This window comes from Calidris pugnax, unplaced genomic scaffold (assembly GCF_001431845.1).
Source record: "Calidris pugnax isolate Ruff unplaced genomic scaffold, ASM143184v1 scaffold220, whole genome shotgun sequence".
NCBI lineage: Eukaryota > Metazoa > Chordata > Aves > Charadriiformes > Scolopacidae > Calidris > Calidris pugnax.
In genome coordinates this window covers 1965384-1986294 of record NW_015090963.1, presented here as the reverse complement: position 1 = coordinate 1986294, position 20911 = coordinate 1965384, and the positions used below count along the sequence as shown (strand labels likewise).

The 20911-nt window shown below is 56.5% G+C and overlaps 2 protein-coding genes across 2 annotated transcripts; one reads left to right on the top strand and one right to left on the bottom strand.

The window, feature by feature from the left end:
• Positions 1-57: 57 nt before the first annotated feature.
• Positions 58-10711, top strand: RGP1 (RGP1 homolog, RAB6A GEF complex partner 1). Its single transcript, XM_014952536.1, has 9 exons — positions 58-349; positions 805-944; positions 3698-3834; positions 4207-4290; positions 8015-8164; positions 8244-8390; positions 8817-8944; positions 9202-9379; positions 9605-10711. The coding sequence occupies exons 2-9, from the start codon at positions 829-831 to the stop codon at positions 9826-9828; spliced, it is 1164 nt and encodes a 387-aa protein (XP_014808022.1). The 5' UTR covers positions 58-349; positions 805-828; the 3' UTR covers positions 9829-10711.
• A 951-nt stretch (positions 10712-11662) lies between these two features.
• Positions 11663-13043, bottom strand: MSMP (microseminoprotein, prostate associated). Its single transcript, XM_014952461.1, has 3 exons — positions 12932-13043; positions 12122-12230; positions 11663-11852 (listed from the first exon to the last, which is right to left on the bottom strand). Exons 1-3 carry the CDS (start codon positions 13041-13043, stop codon positions 11663-11665), a joined length of 411 nt encoding a protein of 136 aa, XP_014807947.1.
• Between the last annotated feature and the right edge of the window lie 7868 nt (positions 13044-20911).

Genomic DNA, 20911 nt, shown 5'->3' with positions numbered 1-20911 from the left:
CGGCGCCTCCGCCGAGCGGGCGTCCGGAAACCGGGACCCGCCCCGCCGCCGGCGCCACCGGCCAGCCCGAGGGCTCCCGGCCGAGCGGCGCCCGAGCGTTCCCGAGCGCTTCCGAGCCGAGTCCGACCTCTACCGAGCTGCGCCCGAGAGTTTCCGAGTTGCGTACGAGCGTTCTCGAGCTGGGTACGAAGCGTTTCCGACTGGCGCCCGAGAGTTTCCGAGCGCTGCCCGAGAGTTTCCGAGTGGCGCCCGAGCGGGCCCCGAGCGGCGCTGAGCAGGCCGGGAATGCGGCTGAGGGGAAGCCGGGCCTGTAGCATCGCGGGGCGGCGAGTGAGGCTTGTGTGGGGCGGTGAGTGGGGCCGAGGTGGCCTAGAGGGGGGGATGCGGGGAGGGGTGTGCGGTCCCGTGCCCCCTCTCTCCTCCGGTGTGTGTTTACGGCTGTGTGTCTGCGGTCGGGGCCTCCCCAGAGCTCCCCCCCCCCACCCCCGTTTGTGGCCGTCCCTCAGCCCCTGCAGTATGTCCTGACACCCCTGGGTCTGTGAGGGGCTGAGGAGGGGAGGGGGAGGTTTATGTGTGTGTGTGTGTGTGGGCAGGGCAGTGTGTGTTTTCCTTTCGAGTCTGTGTGTCTATGTCTCAGTGTGTAAGGCCGGGCTGTCCCTGACCCCTATACGTGTCCATGTACTGTCTCTAGAGCTGGGGCTCTCCCTGACCATCCCCTGTACATGAGCCCACCCTGGCTGTTGCCATTCCCCTCTCTCTCTGCCCACTCTCTGTTGTTTTGGTTTGTTTTTTTTCTGTTGGCAGGTGTGCAGCAGGGCTGTCCAAGCCATGATCGAGGTGTTGGCCAAGCTGGGCCGTGGGCCCGTCTTCCTGGCAGGGGAGGTGCTGGAGTGCGTGATCACCTTCACCAATCCCTTATCGGCCTCATCTACCTCCGCCAGCAGGTACGACAGCCTGTGCTGGTGGGGCATTCTGTGCGTGAACCCTCAAAGTGTCTGGGTCCCTCCAGAGGAAACAGCCCTCCTTCCCTCCAGAGCAGCCCAATGTAATCATGGTTGGGCAATGGTGCCAGCTCAGCCCCTGATGACTTCCCGACCTGAGGTACTCCCTTAAGGGTGCTTTGTTCAGGGGCTCTGTGAGGGCTGAAAAGGAGGTGATTATTCTGGTTTTCTGCCCCCAAGAAAGAGGTGAGAAAAAAGGTATGCAGTTAGAGATGCTCTTAACTGCCCCTCAGGTGAGCCCCTAGTGACAGGGTTACTGGCCGAAAATGAAGCCAAACTGGCTGTTAAAACAGGATATCTAGTCACACCAGGGTGACAGGTGTGGGCAACATCCAGGCAACGTCATTATTTCCTACGTTTGTGGAAGGAACTCTCTCTGTCCAGCAGTGCACTGACGTATCAGTGTGATCCCTGCCTCCAGAACTGGCAGGCAAAGGGACAAGCGCTGTCTAGAGTCAGAAAGAGGCAGCATTTTCTGTGAGCCAGCCTTTGAGCGCTGAATTGCCCCTTATCGTTACTGTGCCCAGAATAGGTGTTGAGGAAACGTGAGAAGATGGGAGCTCCCTATGTTGGCTCACAGGGGGTGACTCCACAGCATGAGGAGTCACCCAAAGCCTCCACGTCCGCTGAGTGTGTGGCCTAGTCTGAGTCTCCAGGGGGTGGAGAGTGCTTTCTCATCTTGAGCCCTTTTTGGGAAGAGCCAGTTTCCAGCCCTGTCATGTTCAGCATCTTTTCATCACCAGTACACGTTTCACATATGATTGTTACGGTGGACCCGCTTTCAGTGCTTGCAGTCTTGGCAGCAGCAAATCAGGCTCTTTTATTACCTCTGTAGGGCTTCTTTGTTTATTGCCTTCCTTAGCTTTCCATCCTGGAAGGCTTCCTGGTTCCTCTGGCCTGCTGAATTCAGCTTTCAAATTCAGCTGTGGCATAAGCATCTAGTTTTCTGGAGTTTTGTCTTGTGTACTGACAGTGCTGGTTTTCCCAGTTCGGAAATATGTGGGACTGCAAAGGTAGCAGGTGGAGCAGTTTTGGAGGTTCGCAGCGCGGTTACAGGAGCTTCATTTGGGGACTTCAGGTGTGTCATGGTCTGTAGGAAACTGCCTCTTAGAAGAAGAAAAGCTTTTAAACTAAAAAAGCAGGTGACCAAACTGATGAGACCCAGCTAAGTCATATGAGTGACAACACCAAATAGATTGGTGGTTTGGAAATTGAAGCTGTGGGTTGCATAAAGGCAGGCGCCAGGTCAAAGCACAGTCACTGCAACAGGCAGACAGACCTGTTGGGGACTGGAAGCTTTCAGGGCTAGTAAAAGCTGTGGCGCAGGTGGGAGGACTGAGAGGCATGCAGTTCAGGCACAGGGACAGAACTGGCAGGCAGTAAGGAATTGGCAGAAAGCAAATTTTCTTGTGGTGTACAAGGCGTACAGGAAACAAAGCTCTTCTGCCCAAAGGCTGCATGGAGCGCAGCCCTCGTGGGCTACGGGAGTTGTGGGGGGAGGTGAGAGAGGAGGGAACTGACGGTCAGCACCAGAGCAGGATCTTCCCACATCCTTTCCAGCTGGACAAGCCAGGTCTGCTGGTAGGAAGGCATGTGCAAATTTTGTTTGGGCATCAAGTTAAAAAAAGAGGACAATCCAGTGGCATATTGTTAGGCGATACTGAAAACAAATGAGGGGGGAAAAAAAGGTTAAAAATACAGTCTTTGAAGGTACTGTAATCAGGCTAAACATACATAAAATTAGTAAACATTGTCTTTTATCAAGAGCCTTCCTCTGTTTCCATAAAGCTCATAGCTTATGACAGAAAAACTTAGGGCAGCCCTTATGGGAAGGCCTTTTGAAGATACAGAATTGCATTTGTGAGGATAGAGGTAACTGGGTAGAGTAAGCGATGCGTGTTTGGGTAAAGTCAGCCAGCACATACAGAGATCAAATATCCCATTATTAGTCAGCTGAAACGAATGCAGCACGCCTTTCTCTCTGGTTCGTCTAGAAGTTTAACTGCTCTGATGTGTCACGTCGAGAGATACTCATGTGCCACCAAAAATCCCTTTGCCGTCCCTGTGCCATCTAAAATTCTGGTGTCAGTGCTTACTAATCAGATCATGACGTTAGAAAACAGCAGAGGAACCATACACTGGCTAAATTAGCAAGACTGTTATTGAAATAAAAAATAGATGAGTGTTTTGGAAACTGTAAGGTTGTCAGTAATGCCATGGGAAATGCCCTGTGAAATGGCTGAGGCCGTAGTAGAGTCCAAACCATAAGACTATTTTTCATGCTGGATGCAACCAGTTCTCGTGGCTGTATAGGTTGGGCAGCAAACTTTTGCCTCCCCTATAGCCCTTAGTGAATGTGTTGCATTATGAGGAGAAGCCAGGTCTGTATGAAGGACCCAGAAGCATCCTCCTCTGGTTTGAGACAACCAGAAGTTGAAGTTCTTGAGAGGGACAGTGCTGTGGGGAGGAAGCATGTGTGTCCCCTGCCTGCCCCGAGGAGTGTTGAGCTTGGGGCAGCCAGGTGCTGTGGGCATGGATGGCTGAACCCAGGCTGCAGATAGTTGCTGCTTTTGAGCCTGGCCGCTTCCCTGATGGTTGTGTTATTGCTGGAGGTGCCTCAGAGTGCCAGTCCCTTCATGCTTGCTGTAATCTGGGTTTAGAGCACTGACACGAGTGTTGCTCTTCTTTGCTCTCAGCGAGATGCTGGCGTGGGCCAGCGCCCAGATCCACTGCCAGTTTCACACCAGCGAGAACCGGGTGGCGCTCCCTCCTTCCGACGGCAGCAAGCACGACGTGCAGGCGGAGAACGAGACTGTCTTCGTCCCCAACAGAGGTGAGTGTGACCCCAGGTAGGGACAGTGAGAGCACAACCGGCAGGGGTCAAGCACACCATAATGTGAGAGGAACACACGTAGCAATGAGCAGGAAAGCCGTCTTGCTTTTGCTGTGTGATGCCCTGGTGATGGCAGCTGCAGGACCTTGTTGATACTGAGATCATGTTGGTGGTAGCTTGAAGTAAGACTTGAGGGTTATCTTTTCAGCTGTTCTGGGAACGTCTTGTGATCTGACTGGGGCATGAGATACTTCCTTCTCAATCCCTTCTCCTCCCGACTTGTCCCTGTGAGGATGAGGCCTGGCTGGCCTCCCCATGTTGAGTGCCCCCTGAGGCTGGGCAGCATTCAACATGGTTCTTCTTGTCTTCCAGGAGAGCGGGGTCAGTGTATCCTGTCCACTCCACCAAAGATTCTCTTCTGTGACTTGCGACTGGATCCCGGGGAATCAAAGTCCTGTGAGTCCTGTCTTCTCCTCCCTTGCTCAGAGAGCTCGCCTCTGGGGAGCCCCGCTCTCCAAGCTGAGTTTGTGGACCTGAGTGCTGCAAGTGGGAGACCCTGGTGCTCGTGGAAGGCGAGGTGCTTCGGTGGGAGCATGAGTGCTGAGGAACTGCTGCATTGTCCTGACTCAGTTCTCCACCGTATAGGGCTGTGTACTGTACTGTGTCCCTCAGTCCTGCTTCTGGCCCATGTCCTTTGCTGCGTGTCTGTTGTCTAGCTGCAAGGCAAAACATTTTGAAGTACCTGGCTGCAGCTGAAGGTAACAGTTACACACACCTGCATTTCCTTACCTGTATTTCCTCAGCCACACTGGAGTATTCTTGGGATTTAGGCTGACATCCTCTGAATCCATGCTTCCCTTTCTGGTTGTGGTTGTCCTGGAAATCATAGAGTCTTCTGCCTGTTCTTGTTTTCCTGCTCTAAAAGCGAGCACTGCTCGTCTGCTCAAAGCTGTCTGTGTCTCCAAAGCCCTCAAATGTTGTCCTTCCAGTTGGTCCCCTTTGAGCTCTCCTTCAGCGCTACTTTCCCTTTTGCTGTTTTGAGAAATTACCATTCTTTTCACAAGGAATTTGCAGCAACTTGTTTTCATTATTCCAGGCAACAACTTCTACCTTCTACTGAGTAGGCAGTTGTGAAAATACAAGTATGTGCTGTTGTCTCTTGGCTGGTGGCTGTGTGACCCAGTCTGTCGGTTTGTGTCAAGTCTCCTTTGTGGTCCAGTGGCAGTGTAACATTAGGTGTCGCAGGCTGCGTGTGGACACCTTCCTCGGGTTGTCCTAGGGATCTGCTGGAAATAATTGGCAGAGATCTCTCAAGTCACAGAGCCAAAGGAGAGGCAGTGCCAGTGGCGGAGGGGTCTGTGCTGGAGCACTGAGCTCTGGGGAGGTGAGAGCAGAGCTGTAAGACCAAGGAGCTGTGGGCTGTGCCATGCTGGTTTTGAAGTTGGCATCTCCTGCCTTTCTAAGCTTGGAGGGGCCTGAGTGGAAGGAAGAGTGGACAGGGTGAAACCAACCTGGCTTGGGTAGGTGGTTAGTGGGGTGGGGCAGTGCTGTCTGGGGTTGTGTCCCCTAAACTGCAAAGCCTATCGCCGGAGCACGTTTAGTTATTTACTTACTATTCTGTAGCAGCATGAGGGGGAAAGGAGCTGGCCCTGCTGCATCACAGCCAGGGTCCCCTATGCTTTCTGAAAGGGGCCGTGCCAGGGATGAAGAGCAGGCAGAAATCTCAGCTGCTCACCTGAGGCTCACCTGGATTCTCCTTCACTCCTGGCTGCTGGCAGGTGTGGAGCTGGAGCATCTGTTTCCCCAGAGCAGGGGGAAGCCCCTTTTTTCCTGGAGTGTCTCGGGCAGGTTCTGGGAGAGCAGATCTGGGAGAGCAGTGACTAACAGTCCAACCTCTAGGTGACTGGGATGGATTGAGAGGACTTCCTTGTCTGCTGGCTTTGCAGGCAGGAGCTGTTCAGCTGCCAGCTAAGCTAGGGAGTCTGTCCTTCCCAGTGATGTGTGTGTCTGTCCACTCTGCCACTGGGTGACACTGGCACAGGCAGCCTGCATCTGCCTTGCACATGGATGCAGCTCCATAGGAAGGACACAAAGTCTTCTACACTTTAAAGGTTCCTTGGCCATATGCCACAGCCTTTCCCCTTGGTTGTGTGACGCACGTGTCCATTGTGTGTGTCACGCGCGATGCCGCTGCGTGTGGCACTGGGCTTTTTAGCACAGAAACCCCCGTGTCACAGCCCCAGCTCTGCCAGGCTGCTCGCACCGATCCCGTCAGCCTGCGGTGCCGCTCCTCTTATGCGAGACTACTGCTGGCACGCTCGCAGATCATTCCTGGGGGCTCCTGCCAGCTCCATGGAGGCAGAGCTAGAGCTGTGTGGGTGTGTATCTTAATTCTTCATTTCCTGTTTTTCAGAAGTTTTGAGTTTAGCTGCACAGTTTGGAAAGGCAAAAAAAAAAAAAAAACCAACCGAGAAATCTTAATTCTGCTTCAGCAAAGTACTATGTTATTAAAGCGTAGCCAGAGCTGGCACATAGAGCTGAGGTTGTATGAGGCTGTCTCTTGATAAAATGCCTTGTTTTCAGTTGCTGACCAATATCTTATTCCCCAATATCTGCCCTTGTTATGGTGCCTATATATTGGAGTTGACTCACCTCCCATCCCTTTGACATGTTGCCCAGACTGAGCTCTTTAAATTTGTCACCAAAAAACATTTTTTCAAGCCCTCAAGTCATTTCTGTGGCTGTCTCTGCCTCCTCTCTGGTTTTGTAATACCTTTAAATATTTGGTAGATCACAGAGAGGGGCGGAAATGGAAGAAGCCTGGACACAGGCTGGGAGCCCAGCCAGAGGGTACAGCGGGTGGGTAAGGAAGACATCTGTAGCACCAGGAATGTGCTTCCTTCTGGGATGTGCATGGAAGCTGGGACTTCCCGAGTCTCGGCATTCCTGTCCCAGGTAGCAAACAGCCTGTCTTCCTTGGGTGGTGGTGGTCTGCGCTCAGATTGTCCTCACTGGGCATGAAGGTCTTTGTGAGCAGTCTTGTTAAGCCTAGTACAGAGGTTACAGCAGTTTGCTTCCTTCCTCAGAAATACCTGATTTTCCTCCCTGTCAGGACAGTTGTCAGCTTTATCTGCACCCCAGCCGTGTGTCTTAAGGTGTGACAAGCTAGCGGATGCTACTAGCACAGGCTTTTTTCTTCCTTCCAGTTCTGTTATTTTAAATCTAGAAGTTATATTTAAAATGTAACCCTAGCTTTTAATCTTAAGCCTCAATGTTTAGGATGTGCCAGACATGGGGAAGGATCTGTGGTTTCACAGCAGGATGCTGCCCTTCCTCTGGCAGGGTGTATCTGCGTCACGGTGGGCAAGCCAGAGAGGTGGAGACTTTCCACAGTTCACTGTTTGCGCCTTTCTTATTATACAGCGTGCGGTTTGGGAAAGCTGTAGAAGTGTTCACGCTGCGTTGAGAAGCGTTGGGGTTTGTGTGGTGGCCAAGGGGCTTCGAGAGGGCTGAATGTGATGTGAGGCCAGGCCCTGGCATCTCAGAGGTCTTGGAGTCAGAGGCTTTGTGGTCTAAGTCATCAGTCTGTCAAGGGGGATACGCCACAGGTTGTTGGGAAGGTCTCTTAGTTGTTTCTTGGCCATTTAGGCAGAGTGCTTCAGAGAAAAACACAGGAAGAAACTAATTTTTGTTGCTGAGTTTGGGGTTTGTGTAAAGCAAGCATCAAAAGAGGCATGAGGTCTTGGTCTGCCACATGGGGCTGAGCCCCAAGGAAACCACAGCATGTGACTGCACCCTGAAAGCGGTGTCCGAAGGAAGTGCGCGGAGGCAAATCCAGGTTGAACTCGTGATGAGTAAGTTTAGCCCTCATGTGTTTGTGTTCCTGAATTTTACATCTCTCACATTCCTCTGAGGCAGAGTTTGTGTGTGTGGTTGTATGTGCTGGAAGCGATGCCTGGGGTGATGGCGCATGTGATGTGAGGAGCAGTTGCGCTGGTGCAGGGCAGCTGGGGATGTGGTTGGCCCTCTGTGAGACAGCGGAGATGGCAGAAAGCACCAGGCACTGTCCCTAGCTCAGCCCTGCTGCGGGTCCTAACCCTGGGTGCAGGGAGCCTGTGAGAGACAGCTCCAGGAGCTTCCTTTTGGCCTTGGAAAGCGACCTTTTCGGTGCTCCTTGCAGATTCGTACTGTGAAACGCTGCCCATAGATGGCCCTCCCTCTTTCCGGGGACAGTCGGTAAAGTACGTGTACAAGCTGACCATTGGCTGCCAGCGTGTCAACTCCCCCATCAAGCTCCTGCGTGTGCCCTTCCGTGTCCTGGTGCTGCACGGTAAGGCCACACACTGCCCTCCCTGCAGACACAGGCCCAGCTGCACCCTGCCTGGCTGACACTCTCGCCTTTTCCCCAGGGCTCAAGGATTACCAGTCCTCACAGGATGAGGCTGTTGCGCCCTCAAACCCCTTCCTGGAGGAAGAGGAAGGCTTGAAGAAAGACTCACACCTGGCGGACCTGGCAACAGAACTGCTCATGGTGGCCACCTCCCGACGCAGCCTGCGTAGGTCATATTCCCTGCTTGAACCTGCTGTCCTAACCCGGGTGTGAAGCACAACTCGGGGCTCACCACAAAAATCTCTCACTGGCAAACCCAAGCTATGACTGAGGCTGTGGAGCAGCTCCATCAGAGCCTGCTAGGGTCAGAGATTCCCACGGACTCCTCCCTGCTCATCTCAGGCTTTTCCTCATTCAGCCAGAGAGCCCCCCTCTCCCCAGCATATCACAGCTAGCATGTGGTTTGCTCTTGCTCACTGGAGGCGTTTCCCAAAGGGAATGCTGCCTTCAGGGCCTGTCTTTGACACCCAAGCAGCAGGCGTGTCTGCAGGGCTCTGTGATTAACCCAGAGAGTGGGTTAATGTATGAAGCGTGTGTGGAGGAAAGCCTCATCCCGTGGCAACCCCTTCGCCCCCCTCTTGTTTCTCCACAGACCTGTATAACATCAGCAACACTCGTGGGAAGGTGGGGACATTCTGCATCTTTAAGACCGTGTATAAGATAGGAGAGGATGTCATTGGGACCTTTAACTTTTCAGAAGGAGACATCCCATGTCTGCAGGTCAGTGCTGGCTTGGGGTTCACTGTGGGGAGAGGCAGGGGTTTGGGGTAGGGGAGAGGGAGAAGGGATTGGGGTGGCACTGGGCTGCTGTGGGGTTTCTAGTGAGGGTTTCTAGAGGGACGCAGCTGAGCTCTCCTTGGGGTGTGAGGTAGGGAAGGGCTCCAGTTCTGAGCTCACTTGGGAAAGGGAAGCCCTGGGGCGTTGTGTCAGGTGTGTGTGAGTGTGTGAGAGCGAGCACCCTGCCGATTGCCCTGCAGTTCTCAGTGAGCCTGCAGACAGAGGAGAGCATCCAGGAGGAGTTCCAGCGCCGGCGAGGGCAGCCGGGCGCCTTCAGCACGCATGCCCGCCATCAGGAAGCCTGCCTGCACACAGCACAGAGCAGCTTCAGCCTGCCCATCCCGCTCAGCTCTACCCCAGGATTCACCACCAACATCGGTTAGTGGCCACCAGGGAAGGGACCAGCTCTTGCTGGCCTCCACAGTCCTCCTGCCATGTCCCCAGCCCTGCCTTCACTACCCTGCAGGGCTGTGTCAGGTGGAAGGGAGCTGGCCTGCATGAGTGGGCTTATTTCCTTGTCCCCTTGGCAGGACAGCCAGAGCTGAGACAGCTGCTGTCCCCATACCTTGTGGTGTTTGCTTCTGACCTCTCTCTTGCCCACAGTGTCCCTGAAGTGGAGGCTGCACTTTGAGTTTGTGACCTCCGGGGAGTCGGCGGGGACTTGCTTGGTTCGTGGGAGCCAGTCAGAGGCCGTCACCTGGACTGGGGTGGAGCAGATCGAAGTGGACACTTTCAGCTGGGACTTGCCCATCAAAGTCCTTCCCACCAACCCTATCTTGGCTTCCTACGTGTCTCAGTTCTCCAGCACCAACTCCATCACCATCTGAAGTGGGGAGAGCTGGTAGGGACCTGCGGTGCTACCAGTGGGAATGATGGGCAGGACTGTCACCACCGTGCTGCGGGGCACAGACCCACTGTCCCCTTGAGTTCATCCATGGTGCCCAGGTGGGCACTGGGCAGGTCTGTCCTGTCTGTGGGTGGAGGAGCACTCCCCTTCCTGCGGTGTCTTCTGCTTCAGCCATCAGCCTGGAGCCAGACCCTTCCTGCCTGGGTGAAAGCGTGAGTCCCAGCACTCAGTGAAAGTAAATCTGCCTCCCAGGAAGGGCCTCACCTGCCTTTACCCCATGAGGGGCTTCCAAGAAAAGGCCTAGCCCAGGGAAGGGAGAGGGGAACTCTTCAGCAAAGCCCCATACCAGCCTTGGGTGAAGGCCGTGCCCCTACAGAGAGACGAGGTCTGGCAGACCTCCTCCCCACGAGCAGAGGAGGTCTGGCATCCAGGTGAGGCTTGCTGGCCACCTGGGCCAGGTGGAAGCCTGTTCTCCTGCCCCAGCAGGCATCCTGCCTCTTGTGAGGGGTGTCCTATGTGCACAGCCCGGTGTCCCCACTATCCTCACCCAAAGGAGGCAGGTTCTGGCAGGCCAGCCCTGTGCTCCTGGGACATGCTGGTGTCCTGGACGCAACCATGTGCTGTGGCAGCATGATGGTGGAGAAGGACTGAGCACCTGGGCTGTTCTCTGCCTGCGCTCCTGGCCGCAAAGGCATCCTGCTGGTCTCGGGATCCTTGGGGAGCTGGACTGAACATGTGCTGTATGTTCAGGAACTGGGGTGGAGGTCTCCCTGCTCAACAGCCAGCTCCCAGTTTTCTAGCAAACCTTTCAAAGAATTTTCCTCTTTGCATGGAAATCTAATAAAACATCTGATTGTGCAGAACTTGGCTTTCCCAAGAGCCTTATTCCCATACCCTTCCACCCTTCCCCATGGTGGACGCAGCCCACCCGGCATGACAGTGACAGGCTGGAGACCTCCTCTTTGTTTAATATCTTTTATTGCAAGAACAGAAACATCTACACAAGGCTCTGCACAACACAGGCATGGCACCGGCTGGGGCAGGGCTGCCAGGGCGGCCGGCTCCACCCTGGCACACGCAAATTGCTTCTGCTTCCTGAACCCCGGGCAGGGCACCCAGCTCCCCTCCCTGCTCCCCTGCAGCTGGGATGGGGACCTCCACTGGGGACATCTTCCGGTGGTCCCCCCCAGCTCTGCCCCCTGCCCCGGGCTGGCTCCATTGCAGTGTTGCCCAGGGCCAGTCTGCAGTGCCGGGGATCCCCTCCGGCCCTGGGAGCTGCAGGAGCAGGGGCATTAGTGGTTCCAGAGATGGGTTGTTGCCCCTCATGCTCCGGGGCAGAGAAGGGGCTGGCCAGGGTGCTTCCCAGCCAGCTCCCAGTGGCTGCCGTGCAGGGGGACGGGGGTCTTGGTGGGAGGAGGGAGCTGCTTGGCTCAAGGCTGGATGTGGGAGTACAAGACCGCAGAGATGTGGGACAATTTGATCCCGTACCCTGCATCTGGATGTTTCTTGCCCACCTGGGAAGAGATCCGGTGGGATCTGCCTGCCCGTGGCGCTTAGGGCATCTCATGGGGAGGGGTCCGTGGCTGGGTTCAGGAAGCTGCTGGAGGAAGCAAAGCCGTGCCGTGGCGGCGTTAGGGTGTGAACGTTAACTCGGTACCATAGTGTGCGGATAGTGGTTTCCCTCAAAGGTGGCAGCAGTGACGTCTCTACGGGACGGGGCAGGCCTGGAGCATGCGGGAGGTGTGCTCTGGAGGAGGGAGGATGATGCAGGGGGCAGGGGGGTGTGGGGTGGGACACGGGGTGCCACCAAGCCTCTATCTGCTCAGCCCCGCGCCCAGCACCTTGTTGCTGAGCGGCTCGGGGGTGCCGGCCGAGCCCCACTCGTGCTCCATGCTCTTCACGCAGGGCAGGCTGGGGTTGGCCTTCTGCACCACCGAGATCTGGCAGGTCTGCGAGTCGTAGTGGGCCTCGCACCAGTCGGGGAAGTCGATGGGGTGCTGGGTGCTGTGGGAGAGGGCACGATGCTGTCAGCTCCCCCTGATCCATGCCAGGGGGTTGCTGGCAGGGCTGGGTGGCTTCCTCCTCTGCCAGCGTGTCTTCCAGGACAGATTGGGCCACCAGCTCCTGGCATCTCGCTTTTGGCTTCCCAGCTCACCCCACCACCCTCCGTGCCCTGCTGGGCTCCTGCCCACCTCTGCCCCTTGCCACCAGACCTCCTGGCCGTGGCAGGGCAAGCGTCACCCCCTCCCGTCACCCCTCTGCCCCTCACTCACGTCTCGCAGCAGCCCACGCCGATGGGGTGCAGGCAGGTGCAGAGCAGGCAGTTGGTGCTCAGCCAGGACTCCCCCAGGGAGAACTGCTTCCCCTCGTACTCGCAGGGAGCTGCAAAGGAAACGGTGGCCGTGGGCACATGTGGGCCTTGTGCCACCATGTGTGGAAGCCCCCTCGGCACCCCTCTGCCTTCAGAGAGGGGACAAGGGGGGATGTCGTGGCCTCCCACCCACACCATGGTACAGCAGATACTTGGGTGTCCTCTCCACCACTCTACAGGTATGGAGTGCCCAGGTGATGCTCCCATCCATCCTCTCCTGACCATGCCCTGCTGCTCTCCCTACTGCCCCCAGGGGCCCAGGGAAGAGACAAGTGGCTCCTGCTTCCCTGGAGAGCACGTATAGAATCATAGAATGGTTAGGGTTGGAAGGGACCTCAAAGATCATCTAGTTCCAACCCCCCTATCCAGCACCCCTTGGGGTCTGAGCATCTCTGCAGCCCTGGAAGGAGGCGGCAGAGGAAAGACGGGCAGCCCTCCTCCCTTTGCTGCTGGTCCTGCACGCTCGGCCCCAGCCGGGCTTCTGCCAGCAGCTCTTCGTGGCCCAGCTAGCTGTTTCTCAGCCAGAGCCCTGGGGAGCTGTTCTGTGGTTTATAGGCTGCTCCTTCCACTCATCACTGGCCCACGGTCGCGCTCCCTGAGTCCAACACAGTCTCCCTTCCCAGGTAGGCAGGGCACAGCCCCACCGCCCCGGGGGGGCAAGCTGAGGCCTCCTCATCCCATCAGCATCTTCCCGGCTCACCTCCCCGCTTACCTTTAGCCTGGAAGTAGCATTTGGCCTGGGATCCCGGCAGCTGGAGGAGGAGGGAGAGCAGCAGGCAAAGCCTGCCCCAAGCGCTCCCCATCTTCTGCACTCGCATGGCCATGGCCGAGGTTGAGCTGGGCTTCTTCACCGAGGTTGCCTTGCTTCTCTATTGCCTTTGCTCCTTTCCCTTCTCTTTCTCTCTCTCTCTCTCTCTCTCTCTCTGCCTCTTTAATGCTCTTCCCCTGATCCCAACAAGAGATATTTATAAAGTTCAGCTTTACGACCCTGGCCACCAGCTGTGCCCCACTGGAAAAGTTGTAAAACTCATTTCCTGATTTGAAAGGCATGAAAACAAGAGGTAGGATCAAGATTTTTAACAAGCTGTGAAAAGCTGATTCATGCCCTCCAGAAATGTCTCCAGTTGGAAGCCCCTGTGGGTGCAAGGCTCCAAGGGACCCCAGCGGGGTCACCCTCCGCAGGGTGGTGAGCATGCAAGTGGCGAGTGCGGGACACCCTGGCCCCCAACCAAGAGAGCTCCAGGCTTCCCTGTGGTCACGCTAAGCCCTCTCTGATCCTTCACAGCAGTCAAGGTTTTGGGAGCATCCCATCTCCCAGGGACTGGAGCGGCACAGGCATCCTATTAACAGCTGGTGTGGGATGCATGGCACTGTCCTCAGCAGGGATGGAGATGCTTGGACCCAGCTCCCGGGTACCACAGCAGGGCAGTTTCACCCCAGCCTGGGCTGCAGCACTGCTAGGCTTGTGACCATGCACATGTTGGGGGTGGCAGCAGGATTTTTTGGGCCAAGAGCAGGCAGTATGGCCATTGCCACTGATATGGAGAGGATGAGGAAGGCTCTGCATGAGGCGTGACCCAGGGCTCATCTGAGGGGTGCCTGTGACAGCAGGGCTGGGCAGCACCCTCCAAACATCATAGCTGAGCAGCCCCTTTCAGAGGCTGGAGACTGGCCCCAGCAGAAACAGGAAGGATGAAATCAGGAGGTGAACATGCATTTGGGCAACAAGTGACCCGAGAGGAAACAGAGGGCTTGACTGGACTCAAGAGGCCATGGGAAGATGACACACCACCCAGGGGACACAGCTGCAGTCCCCACAGACCCTTACCCAGAGGGGCTTCCTCCGGGTTGAAGCGATAGGGCCGTTATCAGCAGGCAAAGCGAGGGGATGGGTGAGGTGGAGGAGGTCAGAGCCCAGGGAGCCACGCGGCCCCTGGGGAGCTGCAAGAGAAGGGGTGAATTGCCAAGAGAAATTTGCAGCCCTCCTCAGAGGTGCTGCCGGCAGCAGGAAACGGGGCTCCGGGGACGGTCCAGCCAGTGGCTCCGGCAGCGAGGCGGCGGCAGCGGTAGCGGTAGCAGATGTGGGTCATCTGCCCTCGCGTTAATCTCCCTACTTTCTGAGAGTTTGGGATAGGTTTACACCCTGACGCGTGAGGCTTAATATCCCTTCCAGAATTTGTGTTGGCGTCTGCTATTATAGCTGGATATTTTTGCTATCCCCATAAATGTCCAATCCTTTCTTGAATCCCGCTAAATTTTGGCCTGAGCGTTTTCCTGTGGCAGCCTAATTAAGCGTGGAGTGAAAAAAAAAAAAAAAAAAAAAAAAAAAAAAAAAAAAAAAAAAAAAAAAAAAAAAAAAAAGCTTCCTTTTATCCTCTTTGGATTTGCCACCTTTGGATTTGAAGGTGCTGCTGCTCCGGGCCCCCTCGCTGCCCTGTTGCATCCCCATCCTGCATCTCGTGCTCTCACCTCCGAGGGAGCAGCCTCAGCTTTAGCATTCCCCTCTCCCCCTTCGAAGAATTTCCCCCAGCCCTCCTGTCGTGCCCCTCTGGGTGACACCATGCCCCTCTGTGTGGGGTGACCGGATGGCAGCAGGGGTGGGATGGGTTGGAAAAGGCTGATAACAAAGCAGAGAAGCTCGGGTCACCCATGAACAACCTGCCAACCGCGGGGCCTTGAGCGGGGACGGAGTGTATCAGTGACAAATGAAAACTCGCCCTTTGGTGCAGAGTTGTTACTATATAAGGAGGATAAAAGCGTTCGTCGTAGGAGCAGTAAATGAATATTCCTATTGTGTGTTTGGAAAAAGAAGTCTGGCACGCTAGTAACCACAATGAAATAATCCATCATCGTTTCATCACCGAGTACAGCAAATGTTAAACAAAAGTGGTGGGTTTCGTTTGGAGGCCTGCTGGTTTGGCCAGGCTTCCAGAAGGGCTCTGGGATGTGAGGGTCCCTCAGCTGTGTGGAGGGGCACTGCCCCTGCTCCGTCAGGGGCACGGGGAGGCATTCCTGACATTTCTGTAGCCATTCTGGTTTCCTCAAAGAGAGAGTTAAGGCTACCAGCCCACTCGTGGCCTTTGGGTATTTCATCAAAGCAGTTCACTGGGTAAACTCAGAGGAGGAGGAGGAAGGGTCAGGACACCCCTTGGCACGTTGCAGAGGGGCCTGGCAGTGATGCCAGGCTGTGGCTGTGCATCGGGGGACGGGGCTGTTGGTCCCCCCACAGCCTGTCAGACCAAATCTTTGCCCTCCTGCCCACTCTTCTTCCCCCAGTTTTGCACCCCTGGGCATCCTCCTGGCCCCAGCACACACCCCCATGGGGGTTCCAGAGCATTTCAGTTACGGCTCATGCAGGAGGGGGCTTGTAGCTTCAAAAGCAGCAGCTGCTGGAGTTGGACTTGGTGCTTGAGATCTTCAGCTCGGGTACCCAAGGGATGCTCTGGCTGGAGGAGCTGACACCCTCTCCAGCTGTGCTAGCCCAGAGGTGGTTTTTCACCAGAGACTGAAAAGGGGCAGCTGGTTCTGGTGCTTATGTCTCAGGGGGACAACTGAGGCCTGAGGAAGAGCCACAAAAGGGATGTAGGGGCTGGAAGAAGTACCTTGCCCTAACATCAGTCACTTTGATTTATCAGACAGGGAGCAACAGCAGCAGGGGACTGACTGCATGTCCCATCATGCCAGTGAGGAGCAGTCACCACCCTTGAGCTGGGACCCCATAGAAGGTCATATTCATGTCCCAGCTTCCCCTCGGCAGAACCTAGCTGCTCCTGCCTGTCCTGGCTCGGGGATGGTGGCTGTGCCCAAGCAGACCTGGGTGCTGCACCCCACTGAGGGTAGGGCATTGCTGGCCTCCACTCCAGCAAGGGCTGGGAGCTCCCTCTGAAGAGCTGCTGTTCGAGCCCCTCATGCCAGAAGGTGGGACCCTATGGACAGGGCAGGGGCCAGTACCCAAACCGGTAGGTGCTGGGATGGGGTGACAACAGCCCACCCCAGCCCTGCAGGAGGTGGGGGGGGGGTGGTAATAAATGATACTGGACAAGTTGCCACCAGCAGGATCCAGGAGTGTTATAAAACCTGAATCTCCTGAGCCTTCAGCTGGGGCTGCAGCTGCAGAGCAGGAAGCAAACAGGATCCCGGCTGGCATTGTGAAAGCAAACACCATAAATCCGAGGAAGTGCTGCGATTGCTGTTTTAGGCACTGGGGAGCTTGGCTCTTGCTCCCCACAAGCACTTTATTTTCTCTCTAAACAGCAAAAAAAAAAAAAACCAAACCAAAAACAAACCCAAACCCAACCAACCCCAACTTATCACTGGGCTGAGCTGAGCTGCCCCAGCTGGAACCCAGTGCTGCCTTGTGCCCTGGGGCGGTTGTGGGATGTGGGCACCTCTCCTCAGCCAGCGCCTGGAAGATGCTTCAAGCCACAGAGCCCCCAGGACACTGGGGCAGGGTGCAGGCAGGGTGCAGGCAGGATGCAGGCAGCACAAAGGCAGACACCAGCTCTGAGCCACGTCCACTCACCTGAACACTCAGTGCTCATGGGAGCAGCCAGACCCCAGGAAGAGCTGAGCTGGAGGGTCAGAGGCAGATGGGCCACCAGGAGCCAGGAGCGGGGACATAGGAGGCAAAAGGCTACCTTGGGAATGAGAACCAGCTTGCTCCATCCTTCCTCCTGCAGCTGGTAAGCCAGATGGGGCAGCTCCCAGAGTCTGGAACTACAGGTGGGATCAGAGTCCACCCCTCCAGGACTAAAGCAATGAGGCTGTTGCTTCAGAAAGGGGACAAAGTAGAAGGGACATGATGAAAACCTTGATGTCACCTTACTCTGCCAGCTGGGCTGTCCACTGGATGGAGCTCTGAGCCACTGGAGAAGCGTGAGACAGGAGGTGTGCTGGAATGCTCTGCATGTCCCATGGGTGTCCCCAGCCTCAGACCTCACACCCCAGCCCTTCTCACAGGGGCGAGCTGTTTCCAGCCCCAGGTTGGGCAGTGTTTCGCAGGGGCTCTACAAGCCTAGGTTAGATGTTTTCTGTGTTCTCTCAGTCATGGGTTGGGGTCTCTAATTGGGATGGTGTCCATGGATGCCCAGCCATGGGACAGGGTCTGATGAGGGATGGTGTCCACGGGTCCCCAGCCATGGGATGGGGATCTGTAATGGGATGTTGTCCATGGATCCTCAGTCATGGGATGGGGTCTACTGAGGCGTGGTGGCTGTGTGTCTCCAGCCATGTGGAGTGAGTAATTGGAATGGTGTCTGTTGGTCCCCAGCTGTTGGATGGGCTCTGCCCACCCCAGGCTGGGTGCCTCCTTCTTGCAGGTGGTGGCAAGTGGGACTCTGGACAACCCTGTGCCATGGCTCCCTCAGGCTCCTTCACTCTCTTGCATTCCCTTGCATGGCCTCATCCCCCCTTGCTTTCCCCCATGCTCCTTCCCCCTCTATTCTTTGGCATCCTCATGGGCCGTTTATCCCAGCTATGGTTGCTCCGTGCCAGGACAGGTTTTGGCACCAGTGGGTTAGCCACACACTCCTGCTCTCCTCACCCTGGCAGGGTGCTGGCACCCACCCTGGCACCCCGGCACCCCAGGTACCCCAGCACCTTGGGTGTGCTGCTGCCCGTGGCTCTGCCCTGGCCCCCCTGGAGGGAAACGTGCCGGGAGGGAGCGGGGTGTTTAGGAAAACACTCCTTGGCACTTGCTGGCCATCCCAGGAAAATAAAAACATCCGGGCGGGCAGCCGCGCAGCGAGTGCGAGAGGCCGGCACTCCATAAATCCCCTGGAGCAGGTGCTTTGTAGTCGGCACAAGGAAATGAGCACATTATTCAGCTCGGCTTAAACCCCGAAACGTTTCCTGTCCTGTGAGTCAGAAATAACGCTGGGAGATCATTCCTGGGCCACGCAGGAGCCGCAATGGCCAAAAAAGTGCCACACGGCTGTTGGGCCCTAGGACCTGTTTGGGAGGTCAGGGGTCCGGGCACCCTGTGGTAGGGTAGCCACCCAGGGCAGCTCCCCAGTGAAGGGGACTTTGCCATGGCAGCACTGTGCCACCAGCCCTGGCCCTGGCATATAACCGCTTTGGGACATTCTGGGGAGCCCCTAAGGACTCCCAGGCCTGGGCACCATGATTGCATGGGATGCAGGGAGGGGGAGAGCCCCAGGAGACAGTGGGGCTTTCTGTGTCCTGGGTGGATCCCACAGATCTTGTCTGGCATCTCTCTGGGACCAGGAAGACACATGCCCTGTTCCAGCCATAATCTCCCACTGCACCCCAAATAACCCTGGTATGTGATGGATTGTTGGCTGGCCCCCACGGGAGCACCCTGCTTTAGGGAGACCCTACAGGAAACGCCATGGATGGCTGGTGTCTTCATGTTGAAAGAGATCACCTGGGCAATGAGACCCCTCATACATGGCCTGGGGGTCCCAGAGCAGGTGGAGGGGAATGAAACACAGCTGATGCCCCCAGCTCAGCATGAGCAGCATCTGCCTGAGGGGTGATGTGGGTGACACATCCTGTCCTGGTGACCTGCAAGGACGCACACAGGTCTGGGGTCTGATGTGGGTCTGGGGCACAGAAGGACGCAGGCGTTTAGGGCTAAACCCATGAACACACTGGGACATCCCCTGTCCTGAAGTGGGGAGACAACACAGGTGCTGCATTACACACGTTTTTCCCTTTAAAACATTTGCCTCTGCTCCATTTTTTCCACTGTTGGCACACAAACCCCAAACCCAGATGAGGAGACCTTCAGATTTCCTGCACAGCAGGAGCACAGGAGGCCCATATGTATGAAGGTCACCCTGTGTGCCTGTTCCTGTCCCCATGTGTCTCATGCCCGCCTGGCCAAAGCCTCCCTGACCTGGAAATGTGGGATGGGGTGGCCTTTGGAGGTGCTGGGCTCCTGCAGCAGCAGGGATGCCCCAGTGACATACATGCCCCTGCACTGTGGTGCCCACACAGCCCCTCCAGACCGACCCCGGTGGAGCTGACCTTGCTGCAGGCACACATGTGTGGTGCCTGCCACACTCTTTACAGCCGCCTCCCGAGGTTGACAGGTTTCTGGCCCCACTCAGTGTAGAGATGAAGGCACTTGGCAGAGCCCTGCAGCATGCAAGCTCATGTCACTGCACTCCAGGAGGTGGAAAAACATTTTTTAGCAATTAAGCAATCATCAGCTCTGGGGACCTGGGGCTTGGTTTTGCCTGATGGGAACCTGGAAAACAAGCTGAGAACCTCACAGACATGAGCTCCCCAGGGCAGGTAGACATGGCTGTGCTCTTGGTGCCCACCATGCCTTGGGTGTGAGGACTGTCATGGGCTACCACCACGGACCGCCACAGCCCACCATGGACCATGGTGCTGGTCACAGCCCCATGGGAAGAAAACTTGTCAGCTCTGAGACCTGGGATACCAAGTGCGGAAAGACTAAAACTCTGTGTGAGACCCAGGGGATGGTGAAGGCATCTCTAGATGGAGTTACAGAAACATCAAAGCATGGTGACCTCCAGCCCTGCATGCCCCTGGGGGGGCAGCAAGTGTAGCAAGCCCTGCAAGACCCCCATCCTCTGGTCATACAAGGGCTGCAGAGCTGGGGCAGCAGCCCTGTGTACCCTCTGCTTGTCTGGGTGTCCGAACAGCAGCGCGCAAAGCTGGTAGGCTGTAGCCAGTGTCGCCGGTTGTAGGGGTGTAGGGTGTACAGTGTACAGGCGGCGGTGACTGGGCCCCCTCTGCTGGCACGCAGATGCAAACACGGGGTGCCCTGGCACCCACAGCTTCCCCCCCCTCCCCAGGCACCCCACGCACCCCATCCCACCCGTGGCGAGTCCCTCCAGGCAGCTCCCACACTCCTTCCACCCCCCTCTGCTTTTTTCCTCCCCTTCTCTATTTTTTTTTATTTTTTTTTTTCAGTTAATTTGCCTGGGTCGTGCCCTCGGATGGCTGCACCCTGCCCACAGCAGGTCCTGAGAGAGCATCACCACCTCCCAGGCAAGTGACTTGCTGAGAGGACGCAGGTCAGAGAAAGCTTCTCCCACCCAGCGTGCTGCCAGCCCCTTTGCCCCACGGTGCAGCCTGGGCCGTGCCACCACGTGAACCCAGCCCAAGGCTCGGAGATGCCACCGTGGGTCAGGACACAAGCCCTGGGACTGGACTCTCTGGCATGGGGAGCACACAGGATCAGGAACCATAGGGGTGATATTGTGGTCCCTGGTGGGATTGCCACCATGCCCAGCCTCACATCCCGTGGGACAAGCTCTTCCAGACCTTCCCAGCTTCTCCTTTCCTGCCTGCGTTCGCTGCTGGTTGGATTTCACCATCGTCCGTCACCTCAGGCACCGCTGCCGGCTCCGTGCCGCGACCGAACCGGGGTATTTTTAGCCAGCAACCCAATCCTCCCAGCTCCGGTTGTGCTGGGCTGGGTGAGCCGAGCTCCACCGCCCTACGATGACAGGAAGGACGTGTCACTCATGGCGGGGACACCTGCAGTGGCACCATCAGGGACAGCGGGAGGGGACAGGATTCCCGGCAGAAAGACCCTTGCCAGGCACCCGGAGCTCTATGCAGGCAGCTCTGGTGGCCTGTCCCAAACCCCAGGAGGGGACAAGGACCCCCTGCCCACCACTCAGAGCAGCATTCCTCATGCATCTGATCCTCACAGGACCTTGCGAGGCCAGTGGTACCAGCAACACCCGCA

What these genes read in the sequence shown, in the direction of transcription:
- RGP1 (XM_014952536.1), top strand. Translation starts at nt 829, where the DNA reads ATGATCGAGGTGTTGGCCAAGCTGGGCCGTGGGCCCGTCTTCCTGGCA. An exon ending in TCATCTACCTCCGCCAGCAG is followed by an intron (nt 945 to 3,697) that starts GTACGACAGCCT and finishes CTTTGCTCTCAG; the next exon opens with CGAGATGCTGGCGTGGGCCA. An exon ending in GAGACATCCCATGTCTGCAG is followed by an intron (nt 8,945 to 9,201) that starts GTCAGTGCTGGC and finishes ATTGCCCTGCAG; the next exon opens with TTCTCAGTGAGCCTGCAGAC.
- MSMP (XM_014952461.1), bottom strand. Translation starts at nt 13,043, where the DNA reads ATGGCCATGCGAGTGCAGAAGATGGGGAGCGCTTGGGGCAGGCTTTGC. An exon ending in ATGCTACTTCCAGGCTAAAG is followed by an intron (nt 12,231 to 12,931) that starts GTAAGCGGGGAG and finishes TTTCCTTTGCAG; the next exon opens with CTCCCTGCGAGTACGAGGGG. An exon ending in GGCGTGGGCTGCTGCGAGAC is followed by an intron (nt 11,853 to 12,121) that starts GTGAGTGAGGGG and finishes CCTCTCCCACAG; the next exon opens with CACCCAGCACCCCATCGACT.